This window comes from Mandrillus leucophaeus, unplaced genomic scaffold (assembly GCF_000951045.1).
Source record: "Mandrillus leucophaeus isolate KB7577 unplaced genomic scaffold, Mleu.le_1.0 Scaffold140, whole genome shotgun sequence".
NCBI lineage: Eukaryota > Metazoa > Chordata > Mammalia > Primates > Cercopithecidae > Mandrillus > Mandrillus leucophaeus.
The window spans coordinates 3,543,781-3,560,058 of NW_012101366.1; the positions used below are offsets into that span (position 1 = coordinate 3,543,781).

At 36.6% G+C, this 16,278-nt stretch overlaps 1 protein-coding gene across 1 annotated transcript in view; it reads left to right on the forward strand.

The window, feature by feature from the left end:
* ABCB5 (ATP-binding cassette, sub-family B (MDR/TAP), member 5) overlaps positions 1-16,278 on the forward strand; it is a 127,808-nt gene that overhangs the window by 21,297 nt on the left and 90,233 nt on the right. The window contains exons 7-13 of the mRNA XM_011973911.1: positions 760-884; positions 965-1,142; positions 2,473-2,586; positions 2,907-3,017; positions 5,008-5,133; positions 6,413-6,616; positions 13,543-13,713. Coding sequence (XP_011829301.1) covers positions 760-884; positions 965-1,142; positions 2,473-2,586; positions 2,907-3,017; positions 5,008-5,133; positions 6,413-6,616; positions 13,543-13,713 — 1,029 coding nt within the window. The remainder of the gene's footprint in view (positions 1-759; positions 885-964; positions 1,143-2,472; positions 2,587-2,906; positions 3,018-5,007; positions 5,134-6,412; positions 6,617-13,542; positions 13,714-16,278) is intronic.

The following is a 16,278-nucleotide window of genomic DNA, read 5'->3' on the forward strand; positions in this document are numbered from 1 at the left end:
ACTAAGATCAGAACCTTAACTGCCCACAGAAGAGAAGTAAACAAGGAGTTGTAAAGGAATAGCAGTGGGTGGTCTAAATTCTGTTATTGTATTAATTGATCATGAAGAGGAAGCAGGTGAAGGTCAGAGTTGTCCAAATGATGCAATACCAGAGTGGATGGTTTCTAGCTTCCTTCAATTCAACTTGGCAATTATCTATTAAATACTTGCTAAGTATAAGGCTTTGTGCCAGGTGGTGTTTCCCCCCTAGTGATACACTATAGGAATAATTATCTTTAGTAAGTGAATTCAGAAAATAATGAGTATTACTCAGCTTCTGTTACTCTCTGACTATAACAGTTATCCAAGCATGTCTTATATAAAATCAGCTCCTATTATGTGGAATATATTTTTCAGGTGGATAGACTTGCTATGTGAATAGGCAATAGTTATGAATTCACAGTTCTGAAGGCAGTGTCCCCACTGTTCCCTTTCGTGGAACAATCACAAAATGTAAAGTGATTAGTAAATGGGACATATAATAGAGAAAAGGGCATGTGAAATCAGGTAAACCTGTCTAGTCACCAATAGTGATATTTTCCCTTTTCTCTCTGAAATCTTACCTCTTAGCATTTTGACGACAAATTTTTTAAAATGCAGAGATAGAGTTTTTTAAAATACCATTAGGCTACTTAGAATTCAAATTCCACCTGACTTAAATGCTCAGTACATTATTACTACACAGAGCCATTTTTTAACTGTGGTTGTGGTTTATTACAGATGGTCATCTCATTGACCAGTAAGGAATTAAGTGCCTATTCCAAAGCTGGGGCTGTGGCAGAAGAAGTCTTGTCATCAATCCGAACAGTTGTAGCCTTTGGGGCCCAGGAGAAAGAACTTCAAAGGTCTGTCCCTTTAAATATAACAAAATATGCTTGGTTTTATTTTCCCCAGTGGCTATTAAGTTGTTTTCTGTTTTTGTAAGGTATACACAGAATCTCAAAGATGCAAAGGATTTTGGCATAAAAAGGGCTATAGCCTCAAAACTGTCTCTTGGTGCTGTGTACTTCTTTATGAACGGAACTTATGGACTTGCTTTTTGGTATGGAACCTCCTTGATTCTTAATGGAGAACCTGGATATACCATCGGGACTGTTCTTGCTGTAAGTCTTGTTTGAGAACAAGGTATCTGGCCTGGATGATCTTTCCTTACTTAGTTTAGCCAAAATTCCTCTTTGAAGATGAATATTCAAAGACGAATGTTTTTAATAAACAAATATTTGTTTCCCTCAAATTATTTGTATACACCTTTGAATTATAGTTATGAACTGATGGGATTTATTCATCCAACATGTTTTAGTGTCCTCGTTGTGTCAAGCATCTGCATTCTGCTTTTAGAAGAATCATAATTGAATTCTCCTCTGGGAAATACACTGAGTTTTCTTAATCTAGCAGTTAAGAAAAAGGCCAATCTTTTGTGAGACTTTTCCTTTCATCTTGGCTGAGATCAGACAGTGTTCTGCATTCACCTTGCTACATGTCTTCTCTCCGGAAATGGTCTGCAGAGTTTGCATTCACCTCCTCTTCCTCTGTCCTTTCAGCATGTAGTAATGTTAAAAACGGACTACATACCGTTCTGTCCAATATCACAGTTTGGAGACTTTCAAATTCCTAGGAGTTATGTGTTAATTAACAATTTATTCAGTTATCCTCTCAAGTTACAACAATAAACAGATCAGTTCAGGATTAAGAAACATTTGTCTTGAGGAACCAAAATGATCTGCTCTTTATACTTTGATCCTTGTTTGGCCTTTCCATTCTATATAGATTTCTCTTCTTTCCATTAAATTCATCTTTTGAATTTGAGGCATTCAAAATTAAGACTTTAGCTAGTCATTTATTTCATATAAAGTGAAATGTGAGCATGAAGGATTTTTCACTCATCCTCGCTCCTCAATTTATGTGTGGCTGGGTAACTGGCTTATTAAGCCTAAGCATCCTCATCTGTGTGATAGAAATAAGAGCTCCTAGCTTGAGGGATTCTTTTCTTATTTTACTTTTTGCAGAGATGAGTCTCTCTTAAAATGGACAGCTGTTCCCTAATACAAAAATTCAAAAACAGCTTGAGTGAAAACAGTACAATGTCTCTGAGCCAATGAAATCTACTGAATTTTTCTTTTTAAAGTTCAAGGGGTCACCCAGCAAGGAGGAAGGTGCAACTCACCATGGGGTTTATACATGGCCAGCACACTTCAGTCAGCAGATTTTTCTGGTCACACATCCCAGCAGGTGATAACCACAAGACTATGAGATAATCGAAATTTGTTCCATATTAGGAAAGGACCAAGGATACTTTGGTGATATCTTCCATTCTGTCTTACCTAACTCCTCTAATATCTCTCTGTGAGCTTAAACTAATAATTATATATTACATTCTATTGTCTTTCTTACATAACTGCAGAAAACTAAATACCATTTTGTTTGTTCCTGTAGGTTTTCTTTAGCATAATCCATAGTAGTTATTGCATTGGAGCAGCAGCCCCTCATTTTGAAACCTTCGCGATAGCCCGAGGAGCTGCCTTTAATATTTTCCAGGTGATTGATAAGGTAAGACCCCTCCTATTGCTTTGAAGAATAACTATCATTACTGCAAGAAGGAGACAAAAAAACACGCACACTCGTTTCACTAAAACAATAGGATGGACAAATTTAATGTTGGCCTGTTGCTCATGGGAAAGAGAGATTGCCTTTAATTCTTTTCTAAGAGGAGATTGCGTAGTATTGAAACCTTCATGTCTAACTCAATGCACTTCTATAGCAGAAAGGAAACTGTTGTGGAAGAAAACCATCCTTAAACTATTTTCAAAATGTATAAACTGTCAGATTACTCCTTTGAAGATTTATAACATTTCCTTTGTTTTTCCAAGAAACCCAGTATAGATAACTTTTCCACAGCTGGATGTAAACCTGAATCCATAGAAGGAACTGTGGAATTTAAAAATGTTTCTTTCCATTACCCATCAAGACCATCTATCAAGGTAGGTTAAAACAAATTATACAATGGTGCAGTTTTCTGATATTATCTTCTACTGGCCAAGATCTTCTCTGACATGATTACTCAGGATCACTTTGGTCAAGATTTTGGTTACTTTGCTTAGAGACTTGAGGAGGTAGACAAATAATGGACAAATAACTCTGAATCAACTAGTTATATTTTGCATAATTCTTTCTATATTCAACTGACAAAAGCATTTTCAGCTCCGTGAAATTCTTCTACTCTGGGTTTGAGAACACATCAAAATGTCTTGGGTTAATGCTGCCACCTATTGGTGGTTCCTAGATGCTACCCCACTCAACATAGATAACTCATTTTAACCCCCTCGTCTCTAACCTGGGAGAATTATGCACATGTGCCTTTCCTTTCTTCCTTTCCTAGGGCTTTTACTGCACCAGCAATTGTGGCAAGTACTTTGTCACCTACACACACACACACACACACACACACACACACACACACGCAGTTTATCCTACTCCATTCAGCCTTTGACAAGTTCTTGTGAAAATATGTGTATTTTTAATTGTCTTCCCCCTTTCACTTCATTAGTGTATTTACCAAAAAAACAGTTGTTGTTAAATATTGGAAAAGGTAATTACCAATGAAACACTTGCTTCATAAAAAAAGACATGATTTTAAGTGAAATAGATAAAATTACTAATGTGATCAATTTCTAATGTCTGTTACAGAATTTGCATAAAGACCTACCTACTCCTACTTCCTTATTTTTCTCTGATTAAAACTTTGATTGAAATTCTCTTTTCAAACCTCTTTATTTTTTAAAGTTGTTGCTTAATTAGCAATTACCATTACTGGAATAGTATTGACTTCCACCATTTTTCTTAACTGTACAGTATTTCAAACTACATTTTGCAACTGCATTTGGATTGGCTTCCTGGGGACTTCAGCTCGAATTGTGCCAATATATTGCATGGGAAAGTGTTCTTTGGGTTTTAAACAACTATTTTTAAAACGAACTTTTGAAACATAACCTTTTTTGTTAAACTAAAGAATGAAATTGGTGGGGGGGTCCATCCATTTTAAATAAATAAAACAAATTCTTTCAAGGAAGGACCAGAAACCAAATCTAGAGTAAAAGTGCAGGTGTGAGAAGAGGTACTCCTACTGGTGGTCCCCGATTTCTCACCTTCTTCAGAGAACTTTTCTCGGCTTGGCCCTTTGAAGGTTTTATGTTTGGCTTATGCAAAGGGTCCATTGCTTTACAAATGGTAAGATCAAAGCAAGAGAATTCAAGGGGAGATTCCCCTGTTTAGGGCTAACTACATACAGATGCAAGCAAGGATAGGTGAGAATTTCTCAACAGGATCACTGTTGTCATTTTGAGAGGGTAATTATTGTGAGGCTTCACTCACATTGCAGATCCCTGGCACGCTAAATGCTGTAGCAACCCCAGTCGTTGAGAAAATGTTTAAAATGTTTCCTCATGGGTCACCATGAGACCACCAAGGTTTCTAATAATAAACTCTCATCTATCCGGAGACACTAAGAAACTTTGCCAGTTGTTTTATTTTAGAATATGCTTCGCAATTATGTTAACATATTCTAAGGAGGAGCTTCATTAAATAGCTTGTGAAAATATCTGGCAAGATCTCATTCACTTGTTACAAATTAAGACAAGACTTTCATTAGCTTGATAGTCAAAATTCATACGAAATATTTTAGTTGAAAATGTGAACAGTTTACTAGTTAATATTCTGAGAGTGAGAGTACTCTTAATTTAGGTCTCCTCTTTACATAGAGAGATAATGATAGATTCTTTTACTACTATTTTCCGAAGTTATTTAGGCCATTATTATACATGCACATGAAACAAATGTAACAAGATCTAAATTTGTTTTTAAGCTCCACAGAAGAATTGGTTTTCAGTTTATAATTATATATTCATTTTCTGAAAATGAGTCCATCATATTCTCATTGTGGTTTTATGATTTTCCGTCCATACATTCCAATAGATTCTGAAAGGTCTGAATCTCAGAATTAAGTCTGGAGAGACAGTCGCCTTGGTCGGTCCCAATGGCAGTGGGAAGAGTACGGTAGTCCAGCTTCTGCAGAGGTTATATGATCCGGATGATGGCTTTGTGAGTATAGCTAGCAAAACCATGCACAGTCCACCTAATGGAATTTGGAAACACTGCAGGGCTCGCAGATCTGTGACTTTTCATTTTCAACAGCAGAACTGGGAGAGAAGCCATATTTGTTTTCTTTCCTCTGTATCCATTCACTCAGCAAATATTTATTTAGCGCCTACTATGTGTCAGGCACTATTTTGGGTTCTGAAAGTACCTAGGTGAATGAAACAGATAAAAATCTGCCCTCATGAAGTTTACATTCTAATAATCAGAGACAGACAATAAAAAAATAAGTAAATTATATAGTATGTTAGAAGGGAGGGAATGTTGTGGAGAAAAATAGCGTATTAACATCTGTAGCCAGCATCTATCAGGAATTTCAAAGTTTGTCCTGGAAGAATGATGTAGAAAACATCTCCACTTTTCTTTTCTTTTTTTTTTTTCTTGGAGCTTACAATGTTGTACTTAACTTTCTCAGCCTTGTAAGTGGCATAGAGGATAAGACTGTGATATTCAAAAGTGATTAATTCTTAATGCTTCTGTTCAAACTTTCAACAGTTATTTTTATAAGAAAATCTACTCCCCTAGAGCCTGGCTTTATTTAAATTTTACTTCATAGTTTCCATTTGGAGTATCCTAGACCCGTGTGACTACATAAATTATTAGATGAGTGTTACATGTGTAAAAGAGTTGCATAGAATATCCATGCCCTGACAGAAAACAAGAAAACCATTTTTATGGTTTCTTACCAATCTATGAGTTAGAATTACCAAACCCTGGCTTCTGTCACTGGAATATGTTGGGGTAATTGGCAATGGCACCACCTGGGGAGAAGACAGAGGTCACTTATTATTATGTATAGCAATGAATAGGAGACACTTTTGTCTTTTGCAGAGGTGTGAGGTGTTGAAATAATGAAGGCTGTTTCCTAGAAGAAACGTAAGGGCCACATCCAAAACTGAAGTTTTTTGTATGTGTCTACATAATAACATTTGTGGAACCTAGAATATATATCTTTATAATATCTAACTTGTAGATCTTAGAATAAGGATAATCAGATGATCTGGCAATGTTTTAAGCCAATTATTCTTTTGCAGTTTTGTTGGTGCCCATCTACCAGAACAAGTCTATGGACAATATATATGTTATAAATATTTTATCAAAATATAGTCAGTCTTTCATTTCTAAAATATGCTACTTCTCAGTTTATATTTTGGTCTAGTATGAAAGACCCTAAAATCAATACAGTAAAAGGCATCACAACATGGTTCATTCTTTGGATTGACAGATCACGGTAGATGAGAATGACATCAGAGCTCTAAATGTGCGGCATTATCGAGAACATATTGGAGTGGTTAGTCAAGAGCCTGTTTTGTTTGGGACCACCATCAGTAACAATATCAAGTATGGACGAGATGATGTGACTGATGAAGAGATGGAGAGAGCAGCAAGGGAAGCAAATGCTTATGATTTTATCATGGAGTTTCCTAATGTGAGTACACTGTGCAGCCTGTGTCCTTAGCTTATGGTGGCAGCACTGCAATATTCCAATATAAGGTATTGAAACAACAACTGATGCAGAATAGTAGGGGTGTGATTAAATTCCAGATTGTCCTAGAACAAGCTTGTCCAACTAGTGCACAAGATGGCTTTGAATGCGGTCCAACACAAATTTGTAAACTTTCTTAAGAGACATTATGAGATTTTTTTGTGATTTTTTTAATCTTATCACTATTGTTAATTTTAGTGTATTTAATGTGTGGCCTAAGACAATTCTTCTTTCAATGTGGCCCAGGGAAGCCAAAAGATTGGACACCCCTGTGTGAAACATCTATAGAGAAGAATGCATAGTAACAACCAAAAGAAGAAATGCATCATTGAAAGGCCAGATTGAAAATCGTATTTTGTTCTGCAAATGAAAAGGGAAAAAATGAAAGATATGTTAAAGCATAGCAAAGAAATATGAAACAAAATCATCAGGCCGAGCTGAGAAATTATGTCTAAAATGTTTATTTGCGAGGCCATCTTGTGGCTGAGAGTGGGAAAGTCATACACACAATCAGATTAGTTCTGTGACAAACCACAAGAAAAACTAGGATCATTTTTTAAAGCACAGGAAGCTAGCATTGCATAAAAAATGTGAAATCAGGCCAGGTGCGGTGGCTCACGCATGTAATCCCAGCACTTTGGGAGGCCGAGGTGGGCAGATACCTGAGGTTAGGAGTTTGACATCAGCTTGGCCAACATGGTGAAACCCTGTCTCTACTAAAAAGACAAAAAAATTAGCCAGGCGTGGTGGTGCACGCCTATAGTCCCAGCTACTAGGGAGGCTAAGGCAGGAGAATTGCTTGAACCTGGGAGGTGGAGGTTGCAGTGAGCTGAGTTCCCAGCACTGCACTCCAACCTGGGCAACAGAATGAGACATTGCGGGGGGAAAAAAAAGTGAAATCATATTTGGAAAGCAATATAGTCCCCAAAAAAGTGAAATCATATTTGGAAAGCAATATAGTAAGCTAAAATTCTTGCTAACCAGACTTATGAGATCTTAGAGGGTATTTAGAATTAGTAGGGTGCTATAAAGCCATTTTTTTATATTTCCTAAAGTATTAGATCCTCAGCATCAGCTGAAATTGTTGTGGGGAGCACCTTGTGACATATGAAAGGATGAGATTTGTAATTAAAATACATATAAAATTCCACCATCCCAGAAGGTCACAATAACAAAAATGTTTATTTTAATGGGCATATTTCACAAACCACATTTGATGGATTGTAATAATTTTATTCTTATTTTCTAATTTAAAGAATTTGTTATGCCACTAATTATCTCTTGTCCCCATTATTTAGGATCATAATTAGGACATATTTAGGCCAACAAAATCATTAAAGATTGAAGGTGATTCTTAAATCGTTGGGAATACACATTTCCTTTTGTTGATGTTTTTTTGTCCCTTTCAATGACCTCCTTTCCTTAAAACGTCAGTGCTCTCGTTTCCTACTTAGATTAGGGAGCTTTTTGGTACCTCTTAAATCATACCCTGTAAGTTACTACTTGCTTTTACCAAAAGCCCAGTACTACACAAAGATGTCCCTTGCTATAAATCTAATAATAAATTCAGAAGATATAACCCAAATAAACTAAAGATAGTAGCTTATCATGATGAAAACTAAATTCCACAGCCATAGTTAACCAGAAAAATGAGGAAGCACAATAATGAATAAAAGTTCCAGAAGTGGCTAATTTCGATAGGTGAAAAATTGGGGGATGCTATTGTAAAAAAAATGTATAGCATTACTTCCCTTATACACAGATTTTAAAATTAATGTATAATAATTAGCTGATACTGGATAGCCTTTCACTCATAAACAACCATGAAATTGGGTGAAACATATGAAGCCAAGGGCAGTCATTGGATGAGAGGTAATGAAAGACTGATTCCTAACAAAGAGGAGTCTCATAAGGGTACTCCATGAATTCTGTCTGGTAACACTGAGCTGAAAGGCAAAGATCAAATTTTAGGGAAGCTTGGGCAGCTGGAAAGGTGATAAGAGATCACCTGTGGCAATGAGGCAGGGGCAGAAGGCCATGTCTGTGTGGGCATCCCTCAGGAATCCTTGTCTGAGGATAAGACTACCTACCCAAGGCTTACCAGAGAGTGGCAGCCATAAAGCTGCAAGCAGAACACTGGATAGAAGTCAGGCAGTGCTGTGGGGGTGTTGAAAGTGCAGCCCAGCTGGAATGGAGAGATCACATTAACACCTTTGTAACACCCCCGGTAAGTAGCTAAAACACTAAAAAAGCCACACCTTAGGAGTCATGACCACACCTTAGAGTAAGATCTACCTGCCCTAACAAACCCTGAGACCAAGCCATGACAAGATGCCCAGAGGAGAGAGGTTTTGGAGGTTGTGTTCTGACAAGTTACGTGGCTTTCTCCAAATTCACCCCAAGGAAACTTAAAATAAAGATTGCACAAGTTCAAGATCAGTCAGTGCTTGAGTTGCCTACCATGACAAAAATCGGCACTGTTTATTTTTCAGAAGAAAACAGAACTCAGATATCTTCAACACAACAATCACAGTACTCAGTACATCATTTACAAAAACCAGACGTGCAAAGAAACAGAAAAATATGGCTTGTATGCAAGAAACATAATCCTAAATGTTTATTCTTTAAGAAAAGGGCTTCAAAATACATGAAGCAAAAAATTGATACATCTGAAAGGAGAAAGACAAATCCACAACTTTACTTGAGGCCTTCAGTGCTTGATAGAATATATAGGTATAATATCAGTAAGAATATAAATGAACAATACTATCAAGCAACTAGATTTCACTGGCATTTATAGGACATTCCAGCCAACAATAGCAGAATGCACTCTTCTCAAGTGCACATGGAACATTCTCTAAAATAAACAATATTCTGGGCCATCAAAACAAACAAAGCAAAACCTTAGCTCTTTCAAAGAATAGAAAACATAGAAAATATGTTCTCAGACCATAATAGAATTAAACTACACAAATATTTGAAATATCACAAAAAGCACTTCTAAAGAATATATATCTCAAAAGAGAAATTTCGAGAAAAATTAAAAACTATTCTGAACTAAATCAAAATGAAATTGCAATGTATTAGTATTTGTGAGATATAGTTAAAGTACTGCTTTGAGAGAAACTTATCGTATTTAATGTTTATTTTTAGAAAAGAAAAAAGATCTACAATCTGCAACCCTAATTTTCACCTAGAGAAACTAGAGAAGGAAGAGCAAATTAACCTAAAACAAACAAGACTAAGTAAATAGAAATCACAGTAGAAATCAGTAAAATCCAAAACTGAAAAACAGCAATGATTGAAACCAAAAGCTGAAAAGATTAAAAAAAAAAAAGTATAACTGTAGCAAAGCTGAAAAAAGAGAGAGAGAAAGAAGAGAAATGACCAGTATCAGGAATGAAAGATGGTACATGGCTATTGATTTTAAGGATATTAAAAGGTTAATAAGGAAATATTATCAACAATGTTATGCCTATAAATTTGATAACTTAGATGAGGGTCAATTACTTGAAAGATACAAATGACCAAAACTCACTCAAAAATAAATAAATAAATAGTAAATAAATAAATAAATAAATTTAGTGTATCTATAATTATTTCAAAAAAACAGCTGGGCGTGAAATCCCAGCACTTTGGGAGGCTGAGGTGGGCAGATCACTTGAGGAAAGGAGTTTGTTACCAGCCTGGACAACATGGCGAAACCCTCTACTAAAAATACAAAAAATTAGCTGGGCGTGGTGTTGCACACCTGTAATCCCAGCTACTTGAAAGGCTGAGATAGGAGAATCACTTGAACTCAGGAGGCAAAGGTTGCAGCGAGCTGAGATGGCGCCACTGCACTCCAGCCTGGGCAAAAGAGCAAGACTGTGTCCCCACTGCTCTCCCCCGACCAAAAAAAAAGAACAAAACAAAACTGGATGTCTAAATAACAGCAACAGTTACAAATGAAGTTAAAATAAAAAGCAGTATTCACAAAAGCATCAAAAAACAAAATTCTTAATAATAAATTTAATGAAAGATGTGCAAGTCTTCTAGTAAAAACTATAAAATGCTGATAGACATGAAAAGATCTAAAGAAATAGAAAGTACCTTATTAATTGATTTAGAAACTTCATATTTTCAAAGATTTGCATTCTCTCCAAGTTGATATACAAATATTATGCTTTATCAATCAAAATCTCACCAGTTTTTATGTGTATGTGTAGAAATCGACATGTTGATTCCAAAATCTATTTGGAAATTCAAAAGACCAACAATAGCCAAAACAATTTTGAAAGAAAGACCAAAGCTGGAGGACCTAAATATCTAATTTTAAGACAGCAATTAAGATCGTGGTAGTGGCATAATGATGGTTGTATAGATCAGTACAATGGAACAGAGAGACCAGAAATAGAATCACAAATATCAGTTAATTTTTGACAAGGCCAGTGGAACTCAGTGGGGGAAAGAAATATCTTTTCAACAAATGGTGCTGGAACAATTGGTTATCCTTGTGGAAAAAATAAAATGTGACCTTTACTTTACATCACACACAAAAATTAATTTGCCATAGACCTTGTACCAAAATTGCAACGCTTAAACTTCAAAAATTAAAATTTATGAAAATATCTTTGTGACTTTGAGATAGGCAAAAGTTTCTTAGACTGAAAAGCATTACTATAAAAAAAGATAAACTGGAGTTTATTAAAAGACATCATTTAGAAAACAAAAAGGCAAGACACAGAGCACAAGAAAATGTTTATAATATACAGTGTCCGACAAGGACATGAATCCAGAATGTATAAAGAACTGCTATAGCTTGATGATGAGATAAAAAATAGAAATTAAAAATGGGCAAAAACTTGAACAGACATTTTACAAACGAATCAAATAAACAATATATACATTGAATATGCAACATTATTAGTCACCAGGGAACTCTAAAATAAAACAATAATGAGATACCATTTTACCCTCTTAGAATGGCCAAAATTAAAAAGACTAACAAATGTAACTTTTGGTGATGATGTAAGCAATTAGATCTCTCATTCATTGAAATAAAAGTGAAATCAGTACAAGCATTTTAGAAAGCAATTTGGTAGTTTATTATAATGTTAAACATACACTTAGGACTCAGCATTCTATTCCTAGGTATTTATTCAAAAGAAATGAAAACATGACCACAAAAAATATCTTGTACATGAATATTCATAGCAGCTTTATTTATAATAGCCAAAAATAGGAAACAATTTAAGTGTTCATCAGCAGTTGAATGAATAAACAAATTGTGATAGATCTATTTTTTCTTTTCTTTTTGAGAGAGGGTCTCACTCTGCCACTTAGGGCGGAGTGCAATGCACAGTCTCAGCTCACCGCAGCCTCGACTTCCCAGGCTCCCAGGCTCAGGCAGTCTTTCCACCTCAGCCTCCTGAGTAGCTCATGCCACTACACCTGGCTAATTTTTGTATTTTTTGTAGAGACAGGATTTAACCATGTTGCCCAGGCTGGTCTCAAACTCCTGGCTTCAACCAATCCATCCCCCACAGCCTCCCAAAGTGCTGGGATTACAGGTGTGAGCCACCACACCCGGAAACATTGTGATAGATCTAGAGTTGCCAGATGAAATACTGGATTCCCAGTTAAATCTGAATTTCAGATAGTGAATGATTTTTTAGCAATATTGCATAAAACATACTTATACTAAAAAAAAAAATTCACTGCTTTTCTGAATTCAGATGTAACAGCTTTGTGTTTTCCTGTGTGTTGTGTGTTTTTGCTAAATCTGGCAACCCAAGGTAAACTCTCATTGTGTGGAACACTACTTAGCAATAAATAGGAGTGAACAACTGATATAACACGGATGAATATCAAAAACATTACGCTAGGTAAAAGAAACAAGCCAAAGAAGTACATACTGTATGATTTCATTTACATGAAGTTCTAGATTCAGCAAAATTCATGTATAGTGATAAAAATCAAATCGGGGGTATCTGGAGGCAGGGTGTGGGTTTTGACTGAAAAAAGTGACATGAGGAAAACCTACTAGGGCTGCAGAAATGTTCTGTATCTTTATCGGTGTGGTGGTAACATGGGTGTACTCATCTCTCAATACTCATAGAGTTATATCCTTAAAATGGATGCATTTTATTGTGTATAAATTTCCTCAACAAGGCTGTTTTTTTTAAATGTGAAGATCAATCTCTAGAAATTATGGGTTTACAAAGAATACTTAAATTTATCTCCGTGAAGAAATGAACTTTGAATCAGGGACGTAACCCAGTAGAATATTACTAGCCATGTTTCCCGGGTGCTAGAAGTTACCCCTACCGCAAATATGAAAGAAAAAATATCTGCTTTGTTAAAGATAAATTTATTTTAAAACAAATCAAAAGAACACCAAAAAAGTCTCTTAAGGTGGAAAAAAAGTTTTAGGGGAAAGTTTGTTTTTGCAGTAATTTTTTTCATTCTGTTTTTCAGAGTATCCAGAAAGGAAATTGTGGGTAACATACCAAATTGCTAATAAACACTGCAGAAAATAGTTATTTGTATTACAGTGGTTCTTTTAAAGATTTCAAAGCATTCTAAAAATATCTAAAAGAGATTTTCACATTAGTTTAAATTATTATTAATTTTTCTCAATACACTTGATTATAGTACGGTCTAATTTCTTTTAGTCCTAGCCAAATTTTTCTTATGTCCTCTCTCCTTTGGGCTCTTTTTTTCACAGCGGTTTGTTTTCACAAAGAACAAATCAAAAGTCATAAGCACCCAGAGGCTGAAGTACTGATTAAGCTGATATTAAAACACAACTGGGATTGTCATTTCCTGTTCTAACCATTTGATCACGCTGACTTCTGTTTCTGTGCTTCTTTCCTATTTTGCATTAGAAATTTAATACATTGGTAGGGGAAAAAGGAGCTCAAATGAGTGGAGGGCAGAAACAGAGGATCGCAATTGCTCGTGCCTTAGTTCGAAACCCCAAGATTCTGATTTTAGATGAGGCTACTTCTGCCTTGGATTCAGAAAGTGAGTCAGCTGTTCAAGCTGCACTGGAGAAGGTAAGTGAGCAGAAACGTTTCTTATTTCCATACTCCTGGTTCATTATCATTTCTAAGTACAAGAAAGTACAGATCTGTAGTAGATTACTCAAGTTCAGAGCCCTCTTTAAGGTATGAAGGCAGGATGTTCATCCACGTGAGAATTCATGCGATGACGATAGGAAGTGGTTTAGAGGAGAGAGGAGATTTGGTGGTTGGTTTGTGCTAGAAATATATATATGAGGCTCATACACAAGCAGTCATCCAGCCTATACCTGCATTCCAAGAGGTTTGCACTTTCCACCTCCCCAGAGTGGCCCACCACTACCATCACTATTATAACCATGCCCATCCTTTGCTGCTTCTACATACACCCGTGGGATTCTCTTCTCCAACCCCTTTTCTTCTTTAGAATACCCCCAGGTATTCATTTTGACCTAATTTCACCTCAAGTGGAGAATTGTTGACCTTGAACCAGCGCCCTTCAACAGCTCTGGCCCCTCAAACCTCACCCTGACCTCCTGCTGACTATGAGCTACTGCACATACCTCAAGACCATATGCAGTTGTGGCCCTGCACCAAATTGTACTGCATCTAGGAGGGGAGTTGGCAGTGGCGATATGAAAAACCATTGAACACTTTTCTCGATGGCCCGACTCCCTTATAAACCAGAGCCTTCAGACCCCTTACAAGGCTTAATGGCACATTTTACTTTGCATTTGCTTGGAAATGAGTTAAGTGTTTTTTTCTCTAAGAAAATCGCAGGTTTTTTTTTTTTTTAATGCTGCCTTTATGGAACCAGAAACGGATACTGGCAGGCTAAATGTTCACTGCTTATTGAAAAATCTCGTAGTCACTATTATTTAGTAGAAAATCAGATTGTGCAAGTTTGAACGCTTGTTTCCCTCCCATGATAACAGTGCCACATGTTGCTTGTGTGATAAATAAATAATCTTTATTTACTGTTGACACCTTGGCAATTTGGTTCATCTTGGTACAGAAAATACAAAGACAGGACTAATGTTTTATTCATTTTTTTATACTTAGTAACTAGGACAGGGATCTGCATTTAGACTATATTCAAGTCTCACTCTGTCGCCCATGCTGGAGTGCAGTGGCATGATCTCGGCTCACTGCAATCTCTGCCCACTGGGTACAAGCGATTCTCCTGCCTCAGCCTCCCGAGCAGCTGGGATTACAGGTGTGTGCCACCACGCCCAGCTAATTTTTGTATTTTTAGTAGAGACAAGGTTTTGCCATGTTGACCAGGCTGGTCTCAAACTCCTGACCTCAGGTGATCTGCCCACCTCGGCCTCCCAAAGTGCTGGGATTACAGGTGTGAGTCTCTGCACCCAGCCAGTTTTATAAGATTTTTAAAAATGCATTGTAATAGGCTTTCCAATTGTTTCGAAGGTTTGATGTTGTGCCTGTAGTCTTTTCATCCACTGGTAATCACTTTAGGTAATCAAAACTAGTTCAGACTTTTAAAATAAATAGATGCTTGGTGACATAATAAACTAATAAATGTTCTTCTTATTGGTTAATATGAAACATCTATCAAAAGTGAAAAAAGAAGAATGCATGTTTGTAATCTGATTCCAAAATTACACAAAATAGTAACTGTGAAAAAAATGAAGGCAACATATGAAAATAATAACAGCTGTGTGGCAGAATTATGGGGGAATATAACTTATTTCAAAAATTCATTTACTGTCACTGTTTTTCCACTGTTTAAAGGAGAAAGATTAAATCAATGTAGAAATAGGTGTGAAACTGCTTTATGTATGGTTTGCTGGGTGAGGGTAAAGGGTAACCAATAGGATGAAAAGTAGCATAGTAAACTAGATTAATTGTATACTCTTTGGCTTACTGGAACATGGCTTATATGGAGAAGGGAAGAGTTCAAATATAGGCAGGGTGCTGGAAGCTGTAGCACCATAAGAGCCCTCTCCACTCACCACCATAGACGACAGTTATGGAAGCAAGCCCTTGGAGTGGGCTTTAGGTAAGAAAGGTAGGACACCCAGCAGGTCTTGTTCCTGATCAGCTGTGTAAGAGGCCCCAGACTCTGTTACATGACACAGCCTAACCCACACAGCAGTTTTCTGCTGCTCAAAATATCCTGCAAGCCACTAACCAACAAAAAAAGGCATAATGAAATGTGTCCCTCCTCCCTGGTGATAGAATCTATACCCATTTTGCTCCACAACCTGCCCTCACATATCCCTTCCATCCCCTCCTCTCCATTACTCATTTATCTTCCACTTATACGAAGTTCTAGAACCTGTGAAACGAATCAATGGTATTAAAAAAATCAAGTCAGCAATTTCTTAGGGCGGGGTGAATTTTAACTAAACAGCAACATGAAGGCACTAACACCCTTCTCCTCACTTGGACTATTGCAGTAGCTGACTCTGCATCAGCCTATGCCCTCTTCAATCTGTTCTCAACACAGCAGCCAAGTGCTGCTATTCAAATGCAAATTTGGTGACATCACACTTTTACTTCAAATCATCCAATAACTCCCTGCCTCACTCTAAGTAAAAGCCAAATTCCTTACAGTAAGCACAAGGCTCTATGGAGCTG